The 13,630-nt window shown below is 38.9% G+C and overlaps 1 protein-coding gene across 1 annotated transcript in view; it reads left to right on the top strand.

Moving 5' to 3' along the window:
• The window catches only part of PDE1A (phosphodiesterase 1A), a 161,634-nt gene extending 151,871 nt beyond the window's left edge, over positions 1 to 9,763 (top strand). Inside the window, exons 15-16 of the mRNA XM_026853204.1 lie at positions 7,228 to 7,347; positions 7,670 to 9,763. Of these exons, the coding sequence (XP_026709005.1) occupies positions 7,228 to 7,304 (77 nt within the window). The 3' untranslated portion in view covers positions 7,305 to 7,347; positions 7,670 to 9,763. The remainder of the gene's footprint in view (positions 1 to 7,227; positions 7,348 to 7,669) is intronic.
• The last annotated feature ends 3,867 nt before the right edge of the window (positions 9,764 to 13,630 follow it).

Genomic DNA, 13,630 nt, shown 5'->3' with positions numbered 1-13,630 from the left:
CATCTTTAGAAGTCTGACCAACAAAAATGCTGTTTGAGAGGTCAGCTACAACTCAGCATGCAGTCAGTGCACTCTGTTGCCTTGTCAGTCTTTACATTCCACCTTTCCTATGAGAACAGAGATGTCTTGTTTTAGAAAAAGCTAATCTCATTCATTTTCTAAGGCAGGGAATTTTCTACAGAGTGCTTTATATTTTATCACTTCAAACAGCAAAATTTATGAAAAGAGTAAGAAGTCATTGAGTTTGTAATAGTGTATTTCTAAAGACAAACATGATCTGGAAGCTGGTGGTTTTGGTTTTTATTTTTCAAGATGGTATAAAAGATTTAATAACACAAATTCCATCAATCCAAGGAAGTGCCTTCACTAGAGAAGGCACTATTTAAAAAGAGTTCAGATAAATAATGAAATAGAAATAAGAGATTGATTTCATTATTTTGTGGAAATAAGTAGTATTGGTAAAGTCCTGAACTAAAAGCCAGAGTTCATATGAGGACATTGCTTGGCTCTTGAATCACTAAAGAGGAGGTGGTACATAAACCTACCATAAATCTATAACAAGTCATGGAAAAATGGGAGATACAACAGGAGACATAACTGCATCAAGTGATTAATCGCACAGTAAGAGAAGCAGCAAATTATTTTTAAGACAACCGCAGAGGCTGAATGATGAGCTAATACTCCCTTACTGGGATCCCCCAACTGAATCTGAGCCATTGTAGGTTTTGCAGTGCACATCTCCGTTGCTGCTGATTGCCACAGAAAGTTTTGGTAAAGAAATGTGGGTTTCTCTACTGAAACTAAACATCTGTGCCTGCAGATCTTAAACTGCTGTACAAAGATCTTTGGAAATGAAATGGAACTGAAAGGATTTTTCTCTGAACCTGCTTTTACTACAAGCTGTGCCTTTTTCTGCTGGCAGGAGTGTGTAAAAAGTAGAGGCTACTGCTCATGCCGCTGACTGAACACATGCCCAGCCATTGTAAAACTCTGTTCTGAACGTGTCTTCAAATTGGTTTGAAAACTGTTCATCTGATATTGTTTGTGAACAAATGTAGTCATCAATTCTTGGTGTTGTCATGGGAAATTATATGGTCACAGGAAATCATGTTGTCAAAATACTGTTGTCATGGGAAATTCAGAGAACGTATGCATTTCCAATTCTTTGGATCTTGCATTCTAGAGCAGTGACTTTTCCCCTGTTTAGCTCTGTGAATCCTTAAAATTTTTCCACTGGAAATGTGCATCCTTGGTCAGCCAGCTTAAGCCTGCAGAAACTAAATTTGCATTTCTTTTAGTCTTATCCTTTCATGAATCCCCTCAGAAGTAATTCATAGTCCCTCAAGTCAGAAAACCACAAGATGAAACTGGATTTCTGATTTATACTATCACAAATTTTTAGTAGAGTGCTACTATGTATAGAATAAAGAAATTAGTTAGGTGTTATTTTTAAAGGCATCTGCTATTTGAAGGCATTTTTAATTGTCATTTTATATGAAACATCTGTTCACTGTGGTATGTTGAATTTATTCTCATCCATCTCCTTCAGTGATTATTTGTGTCCATTTTCCAGCATAGATAGATACCCAGGTAAATGAGGACCTCGGTGAATGTTTTGCCTGGTTTCTGTAGCATATTAATGTTGGAGTCCACTATTCTTTGACCAGGTTCTTTTAGATATTCCACACATGAAGTATGTAATGTTTAATATCAAGTTTACCTATCTGAAGATAGTTGATGTTAAGGGGGATTTCTGACTTAGCAGCGATACAAAATATAGTGAAAGCACACTACAAATGTAAGTTACACTCTGCAAAATAGAGCAATTGCAATGCACAGCTCAGACTGAATGCTGATGTGAGTCCCATCACCAGTCTCTAAAATGTGCTCACCGTCACAAAGCTGGGTGTCCCCAGTCACCAGTAAGGCTTGTAGGTTGAAGCCAGCTCAAGCCTGTTGCTCTCTTCAAAACTCTTTTGCTAGTTGTCTAGTTTTTATCCTCTATATTGGGCTGAGCCATGTATTCACTCCCTCCGTGCTGGCCTGGCTAAATCAGGAAGACAGCTGTGTCCTCCCAATGAATGCAAGGACAAACTTCTATACCACTGGTTAATCCCCAAAACTGCGATATGGTCAGTGGATCCACTCAAGTATGTAAACCTAAGGCCACTCTCACTCCCCTTTGTGTTGAGATTGTCAGCTTTCTTTGCAACAGCTCGGTCAGCCATCCCTTGCTTTATCTCCTGAGCTTGCTGTGCATATCACCCTTGCCCATGGCCATTTGCCATCATCCATTCTAGGGGTTTATTGGTCAGTCATAATACCATTTACATTCTGATTTTATGTCATTAAGTAGTTTGATTTACACTTTAAATTTGGTAACATTTCATTCATGCATTTTCTCTATTTTCCTGATATAAAAAAAGTCGTAGAAAAATATTCTGAATATTTTATGGTCTTTTAAAATTATTTACAGAGGGACTATGTCATCATATTCTTAAAACTTCCTTTCTAAGGACACACTAGCCATGTTACTATATAGTGAGAAATCTATCTATATATATCATTTAAATACTATAATCTTTTAAGTTAGCACTGACCCTTTCACAGAACTTTATGCTTCTAATAAACCACAGAGGAGACCTAATATTAATTCATCAACTGTGTCATAGATGATATAAATAAATGACATATATGGTGGGCTTTTCCTGTGCCCAACTCAGCCCACATCTTTCCTGTGTCTATACAGCAAAAATATATTGCAGATATTTACATCACTGTAATACACAGCGGCCGGGGAAACAGACTTTCTGCAAACACATGTTGAGACTCAGGTTCTGGCTCTTTGAGATGAAATTAATTAATATTGGGTTTCAGCAGAAGGTTGAAGTACCTCTGAAGAGATTGTGCCTCTGTGTTAAAGATAACTGAAAAGAAAGGAAATGCAGGCATGTAGTATTGGAATAGTCTGCAAAGGGAAAACTCAGGCTAAAATGTATCACATTTCTCTTTCACAGTGGTGAAATGATTTAACAACATTCTTATTGAAGGGAATCCATTAAACTGTCATTGTTGTCTAAATGTAGGTACTCAATATTAGCGTTTTTGCAAGAGTTTTCATTGTTGCAGTGTGAGTAGAATTCTCATAACTCCAAATAGCACAGCATTTTCTCTTTTCCCTTCTCACTCCCTCCTCCTTTTTCTCTGTATAAGCTATGTTTGAGATGGTCAAGGGTGAGTGTGTTGCATATGATGCTGTAGCACCAAGCACAGAAGGGAGATACAGCACAGGTAGCATCCCTACTTTTCACTTTTACATCTCTGTTGATGGCCAGCAGATCCAGACAGGATTCTTTTAACCAAGATTAGTTTATTCTGACCCAAGCAAAGAGCAGTGACAAGAGCTGTTCCTCAGGGATCGGTATGGGGACCGGTACTGTTTAACACCTTTGTTGGTGACACGGACAGTGGGATTGAGTGCACCCTCAGCTGTTTGCCAACGACACCAAGCTGTGTGGTGCGGTCGACATGCTGGAGGGAAGGGATGTGCCAGCCAGAGAGACCTGGACAGGCTGGAGAGGTGGGACTGTGCAAACCTCATGGAGTTCAACAAGACCAAGGGCAAGGTCCTGCACATGGGTCGGGGCAATCCCAAGCACAAATCCAGGCTGGGAGAAGGGTGGATTGAGAGAAGACCTGAGGAAAAGGACTTAGTAATAGTGGATGAAATGCTGATCATGAGACAGCAATGTGCACTCACAGCCCAGAAAGCCAACCATGTCCTGGGCTGCATCAAGAGCGGTGTGGCCAGCAGGGCGAGGGAGGGGATTCTCCCCCTCTACTCTGCTCTCGTAAGACCCCCACCTGCAGTGCTGTGTCCAGCTCTGGGACCCCCAACACAAAAAGGACATAGACCTGCTTGAGTGGGCCCAGAGGAGGCCACAAAGATGATCAGGGGCTGGAACACCTCCCCTGTGAGGACAGGCTGAGAGAGTTGGGGGTGTTCAGCCCAGAGAAGAGAAGGCTTCAGGGAGACCTTATAGTGGCCTTCCAGTGCTGAAAGGGGCTGCAGGAGAGATGGGGAGGGACTCTGCATCAGGGGGTGTAGGGATAGGATGAGGGGTAACAGTTTTAAACTGAAAGAGGGCAGATTTAGATTAGATAGAAGGAAGAAATTCTTCCCTGTGAGGGTGGTGGGACACTGGCACAGGCTGCCCAGAGCAGCTGTGGCTGCCCCCTCCCTGGCAGGGTTCAAGGCCAGGTTGGACGGGGCTGTGAGCAACCTGGGCTAGTGGAAGGTGTCCCTGCCCATGGCAGGGGGTTGGAACTAGATGATCTTTAAGGTCCCTTCCAACCCAAACCATTCTATGATATCTATAATTTTTCAACGCAATAATTTTTCAAGCAAGCAGAAGGTAGCATACACATCCCCAAATTAGAGTTATTTCAGTATTCTAAGAAGCACTTCAGCACTCTCCATGCTATATTTTTCTACCTCTGTACTTTCTGTACTGAAGATGGGGGGTAGGAGGCTGAAGCCATGTCCAGAGTGCTTGCTCACTCTGGAGGCAAAGAATGAACCTGCAGGTGCTGGAGCTGGGAGAATGAGATAGAAAGTAAGAAGAAAAGCAACATAATCATTCAGATTAAAATTTCATTTGTTAGCTGTCACTGTCCTGTCCTTTATAAAAAACTCAGTTTTCTGTGAGTAAACGAATGAATTATAACAGAGATGGGGGACACTGGAAGATGATTTATCTGCATTCTTGGGAACTGTCACTGAATGTTTGGATGTACTGTGATGAGAGGGTTCCCCATTAAAAAAAAAAAAAAAAAAAAAAGGGACTGTTTTCCTCTCCTTATATCACATCTCTATCTTTACATGATAGTTCTCGTAGACTATTGCTTTTTATTAACAGAGTAGGTCTGCCGTGGGTCCTGGTCAGTGCAAAGGAAGAACTAGAGGGTTGCTGTTATAAGAACTCCAGTTGTGACTGAATATTGTTTTTCTCCACAATACCTTTGTCCTTTCCATCATCTCACTTTCATTTAATTGAATGTTACAAGATTAAGTGCCACTATTATAAGGTGATTTTTTTTTAAGTGATGATTTTCCTTTTCTCCTGAGTGATTTATTAATTGGAACATTAATTTTAAAAACTGCTTGTGTTTAATTAAACAGCTCCATGTTTCAATGATTTATAAATGCTAATTAGCACACTTTTAACTTTTCACTTATGATGATAGCCACATTAATCCTTAATATCAAAATGTAAAGGAGATAATAAATATGTGATAAAACAGATTATCAGTAACTTCACTCTGTATGACAGTAGAGGACTACTCACTCACATCGAGCTGTACAGAGCGTTCAGCGTCTTCAGCAGTAAGTAACTGAAAGTATCTCTGGAGGATAACCAGGTTAAACAGCGGTGGACAGATCCACACCAAGAACATACCAGTTTGATTTGTGATAACGCAGGTGACATCAAGTGATCACCTGTGCCATGCAAATGGTAGTGGCAGTTCAGTGCCGCCATGGCCCCGTGGAGCTCAGCCTTTGCAAAGTGGGCACAGTGCTGTGCGCGTGCTGCGTTAGCGGTCCTGGCACACGCTGTGTGGCTGAACAACAACAGTAAATCTGGGTCCTGTACTAAGGGATGGGATGAGCAAGGAGGGAAAGTTATATTGAAACAGCAAACCATGTGTTTATAAAAGGAATAGGGAGATAACAGCCATTAGCAGCCATTCATGGGGCAGAGTTTATCACATTAAAAACCTGCTGCATTGACAGGAAGAAAGTTATGTATTGTTTAGAAGCTAATGTTTAGGTTTTATAAAAATTAATCAAAGTTTTTCTTTTAAGGCCTCCGCAAACCACTCCTATCCCGCTCCTAAAACCCTACTAACCACTCTACGCCAAGTATAAAATTTAAATATTACATCAATAGATTTTACTTTCATACCTCTCCCCACATTTTTTTATTTTTTTTTTTATGGATACCAGTAAAGGTTTTGCACAAAAACAACTGCAGAGTGAAAGGTCTGGAGACGTTCTAATTCTTGTGAGCCTAGCTTTGAGTCTTTAAAAGCCTTTGGAGAAATGATTGTCTATATTCTACCTACACTAGATTTACATAAAGTAAGAGGGACAGTGAAGAATGCTGCTTGGGGAATATAGCCCATCTGCTTGTGGCCACATTACTGAGTGAGCAGCACCCACTCTACCACCATTCATGGCAATGAAACAAGGGAAAATCAGTAGCATTTCTTACTTGTTTACAGTGAGCCATGGCGAATTCATAGATATTAATTTTCTTCTTTCCTAATTTTCATTCTCATGAGCTCCCTTTCCTCCCTTCCCTTTCTCTTCTCTGAACTGTGAGCCTCTTCTTCAGCTTCAACTCACCGTCTTTCAATTTTCCTTTCAGATCACACATCATCTGCTTTCCCTTTCACCTGCTTGTACCTTTGTTTTCCGGCTTTCAAAAAATCTTCCCCAGCCTGTATTTTTATTTTTATAAGCTTCATGCTTCTCCCAGTTCATCTTCTCTACTATTGATACTTCTGTGCTTTTCCTTTTTCACATTTTCAGTTCAGCATTATTAATCACTGGTAGGATCACTCAATCGACTGGTTAAAACTGAGTAGTTACTCTATAGTTAGTAAATAACTGTGTTTCCTACTTTCTCCCCATGCCTACTGTCTCAGTTTATAATTTTCTCAGCTGTACTCAGTCAAAGTTACTGGAGGGAACAGTTTAAGCAACAACTTAATATTATGATTGTCAGTTTGAAATTCATATTGTATTTCTTCGTTTGAAAGTTGTTTGTGTCACTCAGTGTCATTGCTCCTGGCATCTTTCATTATCTGAGAGATGTTTACTCCTAATTTGAAGCCAGTTTTGACTGTCAGTAAGTTGGAAGATAAACTAAACCAAAATCAAACCCACTTTATTAACACTTACCCATGTAAATGTCTTCATATTTTTGTTTCATGCTGTGATCTATTGCTTTCATTCTATATTTTGCCTTATGGACAAACCATAATGATTACTTAATTCAATCTTATGCTTACTCTGATGAGAAAGCAATTAAAGAAGCTAGTGACTGAAACTTCATTTTAATCTCAAAAAAGTCAGGAGGAAAAAGTTCCCCTCTGTCTAGAGTCTCTTAACTTGGTTAACTTCCTCACTCAGGTTCCCAATCACTTTTTTTTACCTTCCAGGTGAGCCTAAACACTGTAAGAAGTCAGAAGATATAGTAAAAGCCACTGAGCAGAAAGAAGCACTGATACAGAACTAGATTTGCTATTTCTTAAAAGCTTCTGATGTTTCAGGCAGGACAGGTAATTTTGTCATTTCTTTCTTATTATGGGGAGAGTTTTATACCATGAAGACTTGTTTAGTGCTATTATTATTCTCTTTGTTCTATTCCACTTGTCATTTTTGTACAGAATTTTGAAATGGGGCATGGTACACCCCACTTTCCATGTCCCCTTAAAAGCCATTCAATATAAGGAAGGGAAAAACAATACTTTTACATCTCTGAATCCTTAATGTCAGACTAAATGATCATGCAATAAAACATCCTCAATTCATGTATATTAAATACTGAAAGTAGTAGTATTAAAAATCTATTGTTTCATTTTCATTTGACCTCTGTTGCAGGAGAAAATAAGAACTCTAGCTGTTCCTACCCCATGCTCTCAGAGGCTGTAATCTGTCAACTTGTTCTTGGATCATTCTGTTTCTGTGGAGAGTGGACAAAACAATTAAAAGTGTAAAACGTAAAACCCTGAGTTGGAAACACAAGGCACTTAACAACTCACAAGATTTCAGTTATATTCGTTGTTGCTATTTCCTCTTCTATTCTGCTTTCTTAAACTAGCCAAAATAATTTTTTCAGCCAAAGTTGGACCTCGCTTTATAGCATCACCGACACCAGACATTTCCAGTTAACCATGAGACATGTGAAACCATGACATTTATCATCTGCCCGAAATTGCTGTTTTGTGTCACTGCTGCTGGCTTCCAATGGAAATGAAAAGTCAAAATGAAATGTTGTTATAGATACTTGTTCATGCAACTATGCTGCATGCAACATAAAAGTCTTACTTGTTAGCTTCCTTAAAATATCTGGAAATAAATATGTAGACCATACAGGGAAGTTGTAGGGTTACACTGACCAGCCTGCGTGGATGATGATTCTTCCCCACTGTGGTGGCTGCCATACGGAGAGAACTGGTATTTAACAAATCAGTATTCAAAATACCTCTTTAAAAATAGCTAAATAGCATCCAGTATTAAATATTAAAACATTCTCAGTCCTATAGTGTTTTGGAAGACATCAGCAATGGTGTCAGCCCTACTATGAAGCTGATGATTACTTTTTTGTAGGGTGGAAGAGACAGTGACAGGAATACATGAAAATTGCTTCACTTCACCAAAATATTGTGTTGCCTCTCAGACAGAACTGGAAGGTGACAATGAGGCCTTATATCACGGTTTGTCTCAAATGCAAAGGTGACAACATGGATCCTGTAAAATCCTTGCTAGCATTTGTTTCATTAAAAGAAAACAACAGAGCATCTTTCTCTGAGAGGCAGTGAAAATGGAGCACACAAGCAGCCACCTCTGCAAGAAGCCTCAGAATGAGTCCTCCAGCCCAAATTGTACCCAGAAAAAGACCCCATTTTCATCTCTGCTTCCGTCGAGATGCACATGACTCCTCCAGACTTGCCTAGGTGTCCCATGCAGCTGCAGCCAACCTCATTTCCCTCTGCTGGAACCTTCAAGGAAAATTCCATGCTCCCCTTTGCATTGTAGTCACTCGGGTGGCTCGGGTTGCTGCACTCCCCGTTCTCCTTTTTGGACCCTGTGGTTATTACCTCACTGACCAAAAAGTCTTTATAATCAGCTGTGGTCTTTTCTGACTTGTGGGGCCAGTGGCAATCCCCTCTATGCAGAGGCCGATGGATGGTTAAGACCTATGTGCTGCTTCAGGGATCTAACCAGAGCTCAACAGGCACCAAGCTCAACCTCAACAAGAGCACACTTTGTCCGGATTGAAGGAGTCATAAACCAGTCACCCTAGACGGAGGGACCCTTACACATCCATACCTGTTGACTGTCTCTTTTCTGACAGCGGAGCATTTGAAATTGAGCTGGGAACAGTAAGTGCTCCGAGCCCTGGGATTAAGGGCATGCCAGAAGGTGGAATTCCTGTCATTGAATATGTAAGCCATACACAGACTATGCATAAGTAGTGTGCATAGTTTTAACTTAAGAAATGTTTGTGCATATAGGATGTAAAAAGTGCATCTAAGTTGTTTTGTGTATCTGGTCCACGGCTTGTATTTAGCATGGACAAATTTCTGTACAGTGCAGTTAACGAATGAAATGTTAACGGATGAAATTGTATCATATATGTTATAACGCAACTGATATTTTTTGCTAAGAGTTAAGAATTTATATATTCTCTGCTGGTGTTTGAGCAAATCATTAGTAGCCTAGATCACTCTGTGCATCTTTGCATCCTTTTTGGGAATGTTGAACTTTTTTTTTTTTTCTTTATAATAAAATGTAAATCATTTTATGGCTTCTTAATGTCATTATGACAAGAGAAGAAACACTACGGTTATCAGACTTTATTTTTTATTTGTAAATTGCCATATGCTGTGCAAATGGAAAATCTTCTTGTTTAGCATCTGAGAACTTGGGACCTTATTTCAGATATGTTGAGCATCTGCAGTTCCCACCAAATTTGAAAAAAACACAAAAGATGACTGGTATTGTTAAAAACTAAGCCAGTTAGATATTCATTTGTTACAGAGTGTTCTTCAACATTGTAATTTATGATTCACTGACACTAAAAGTCTGGAGCAATCAGAACTTAATGTTTTTATTGTATTTTCAACTTCGTATTTTTACCACAGTTGAGCTTGACTTTTTCCTTCTGTGTCACTATCCTATCATGATTTATATACTCTGCAAGAATTTTCTCCTGGAAATACAAGCAGAAACCATAACAGATTCTGCAGAGTCCTTGGAGCATCCTGTGGGGCTCTCAGTGTCCTGTTATTGTAGCCGGTACCAAGATCACCCACTGCAGAAACTTGAGGGAGCTCCTGCTCTTACGGGGAGGCACTCATTGCCTGCAGAACTCATTCATTAATATAGAAATGTGATTTGTATATAAATAATCCTATTTGCTCATTTGTATTCAGTTTTAATCACTGTGGTAGCTGTTACTGAAATACGAGAAGAAGAGTCCTTAGTTTTTCTTTAATGCCAGCTGATTCTCTTTCTTTCTTCCTTTATTCGTAGCAAGATTTTATCCGGACATGACCCAAAGCTTAGTGTGTTGTTTCAGTGAGGAGAAATTTGATTTCATGGAAGACCTATATAGCCAACACATGTTAATTAAGGCTTTGACCTTGGGTGAAACTCGTGTTTGGATGGCAGAAAAGCTTCTTGAAAGGGCCTCTCCCTGAACAACACTTTATCTTTGAAACCTGTAAGGCTGCGCTACCAAAACACTGCATGGGGCCATAAGAAGTGTTGTTTGTATATGCATCTCTCCCACAGCATTATGGGCATGTACCCCTGCATTGAGCACACTGAGGAGCTGTAGCTATAGATTAGCCCTCAAGAGTTTTATTTTGTATTTTTATCTCGAGATATCTGACAGATATATTATGTAATATTGTTATGGGTTATGATCTAGCCTGTATTTTTTTATTTAATTTTCAACAAGGCAATCTACAACTATGTGTTTTTATTCTGCTGTATTTGTCCGTATTTCCTATGATGATATTCTCAAATAAATTTGATTTGAGGGCAAAGATTGTGAAGCTCCTGTTAGTTATAAATTTGCTTTTCTGTAGCGTCTTTGCTCATTTGCCTATGGTTGTTTTTGAAAAGTGACAAAGCATAAATGGTTGTTTTCAACCCTTTCACTCATTTGTGACTCCACACTATTTCTGTAGCTGTGCCAGTTTGTTGTGTGAGCTCACTCACATCCTCATGACACTCTTGAAATAATTTCTTTAAGCGAGTCTTGCTGCCTTAGCCTTTACTGCTAAAATAGCCCTCACGTGAAGAAAACCATAACCAATAAAACATTTTTTACCCCCCAAAATTCCTACTGTTGGTTGGTATTGATGGAGTCACTGGGACTGTTCATGTTAGCAACCATTCTTCGGAAGGGTACGTCTTTCAGAGGCACCTCCATGGCATGGTATAAATTTAATCATCCAAGTTCAGTGGAGCCGGGAGTAAACAGGGCCCCTTCCTACTCAGATTGGAAATGAATTCAAAGAATCCCATTGACCTAAATGTGTATCAAATCCTAGCAAGATACGTGATGGAAGTAAATGAAGAAAAATACTTTATATCGTTCTTTGCAGTTCCTTTTTCTCAGGTGCTATCCCAGATACATGAGGAAAGGACGTTCTGTTGTATAGATGCCCAAAGTCAAACAAGCCACTACTGTGACCAAAATAACTTCAAATTAACAAATAAATCAAGTGGTAACTGTCTAAAAGGTATATTTTTAACAGACTATAGCTACTACTTTAGAAAGGGGAAAATGTAAGTAAAGCTAACATTCTTCAACAGCAGTTTAAAGAGATTTAAATTCACAATAGTTTAGCAGACAAAGGCTTATCTGAGAGTGGAGTGGATCCACTTTAAAATCATTCTTTGAAAAATCACATCCTTGGAAAGCGATATGGAAAAATGAGTGGAAATGACATTTAATATTATAAGGAAAAGAAAGTGTCCTCTGTCAAACACACTATGCAAACATTTAAGTCACTTCCCTGGGATAATCTTACTTTTCTGGTCATTTAGTTATTTAATGGGTCTCCAGAGAGCCCTTTTCCACGTTCCAGGGCAAACATTCAGAAGTTTTATCAAACTGTGAATGTCTTAATAGCCCCCTGGGAAAAAAGAAGCAACTCATAACCGCAAAGTTAAAAATGTGAAAAATCTCTTATAAAAACTGAGATTTTAACTGGTTTGGGCTGAACTTTGTGCAAAATATTTCCCTTGTGCTTAGGCAAGTCCTTTGCTTATAGCCCTTCTGTAGAGAACTGTGGGAGAACTTTCCATTAGCTGAGCTTGGATAGGTATCTTAACCAAATATGATTTCCTGACAAATTACATCATATATGAACTTTGAAGCTGATAAGTTTTATTCATTTGTAACATCCTGTATAGACAATTATTACAAACCTGAAGTAATATAAAGCTATATATAAATAAGGTGGTCAAAATCAAAATGGTAGGTACACTGTGGGCCTTGAGCTGGAACAGGTTAAGCAGAATGTTTTTTTCGTTTGGACTGTAGTTATAAAGCTATCTCATCATCACATAGGTCCTAATGCTGATGCACTTACAAGCAACACTCCTGAACCTGCAAGAAGGACTTTCATTAGAGTAAGACTTTGGGACTTGTATCATAATGCTATGAACAAATGTCAAATAACATGAAATTATTTGCTATTTATTTGTATAAAGCCTGATATGATTCTCTTCATCCAAATTCAATAAACCAAAGGGTCAAATTCACCTATGATGCAATTCCATGAAAGCCAAGAGAGATGGTGTCATTATACGAGGAATTAGTTTGATAATTGGATAGTAATTTGTTGTTTCTTGCTTTCTCTGTATTCATCTGGTTTACTGATTGTTTTCTGAAGTGTAGGGCACTGTCAGGGTCTAATGTCTCTGTGCAAAGCACTATTCAACTGTAAGCTATCTTAAATTATTTTATTGAAGTTGTGCTTTCTTTTCTTTGAGACCTCTCTCCTTTGAGAGAGGATTGTATTTCTCTTACCAGTCAGAAGTGAAAATTCACCTTTATTGTTTGGGATACTCCAGTAGTTCTCAACTGGAATGAATGGCAGCATATTTCTGTCAAGCATTGTAATATGATGCACAATGCATCTTTATTTTAGCATTCCTGCCTGAGAAGGACCCCTATTCTCTTAGTCACAAGGTGGTTTGGGGTAGGGCAGAACTGTGACTTCAGCCAGAGAGTTCTGGGAGACGTGTGTGTTCTTAAATAAATAGTAGGTACAGGAGGAGGACTACAGAATTGATATTTCCAGTAAATTAGAGAATAAAAATGGCATGAGCAATTTAAATATTATTTATAATTGACCTTCATGTCTGGTTTTAATATTCAATCTGCTGAGTGTTTAAAAAAGCAATTAAAAGTCCCATATAATGTTAAAACCCTTGATAAATGTAATAAACAAATGACATATTCAAAAGAGAGAATCTATGTCCCATTAGGAGAGAAAAAGAAAGATGAGAGCAACATATGGCAGTATAATTAGCATGATTAGGGAAGCACATCAACAGAATTTATGCTGCAGGGAAAATGTAATAAGAAACCAACACACTTTCCTCACTGCCTTGAAAACTGCAAATATCGCTCTCTGAAAAGGAGAAGATTCAGAAAGGCTCTCTGGCATTTAAAGCTGTAACTTGTGTTCTTCTGTCGTTATTAAAGATGCACACAGCCATCTGCAAACCATTTATTTTTGCAGAGTTCACATTGTCCCATTGCTTTGATTAATAAGGAGCAATATTACACCTCAGCTGCTTTTCAGAAAGATG

This window comes from Athene cunicularia (assembly GCF_003259725.1).
Source record: "Athene cunicularia isolate RWA chromosome 7 unlocalized genomic scaffold, athCun1 chr7_part2, whole genome shotgun sequence".
Lineage (NCBI taxonomy): Eukaryota > Metazoa > Chordata > Aves > Strigiformes > Strigidae > Athene > Athene cunicularia.
This window is presented reverse-complemented; position numbering and strand designations above follow the sequence as displayed.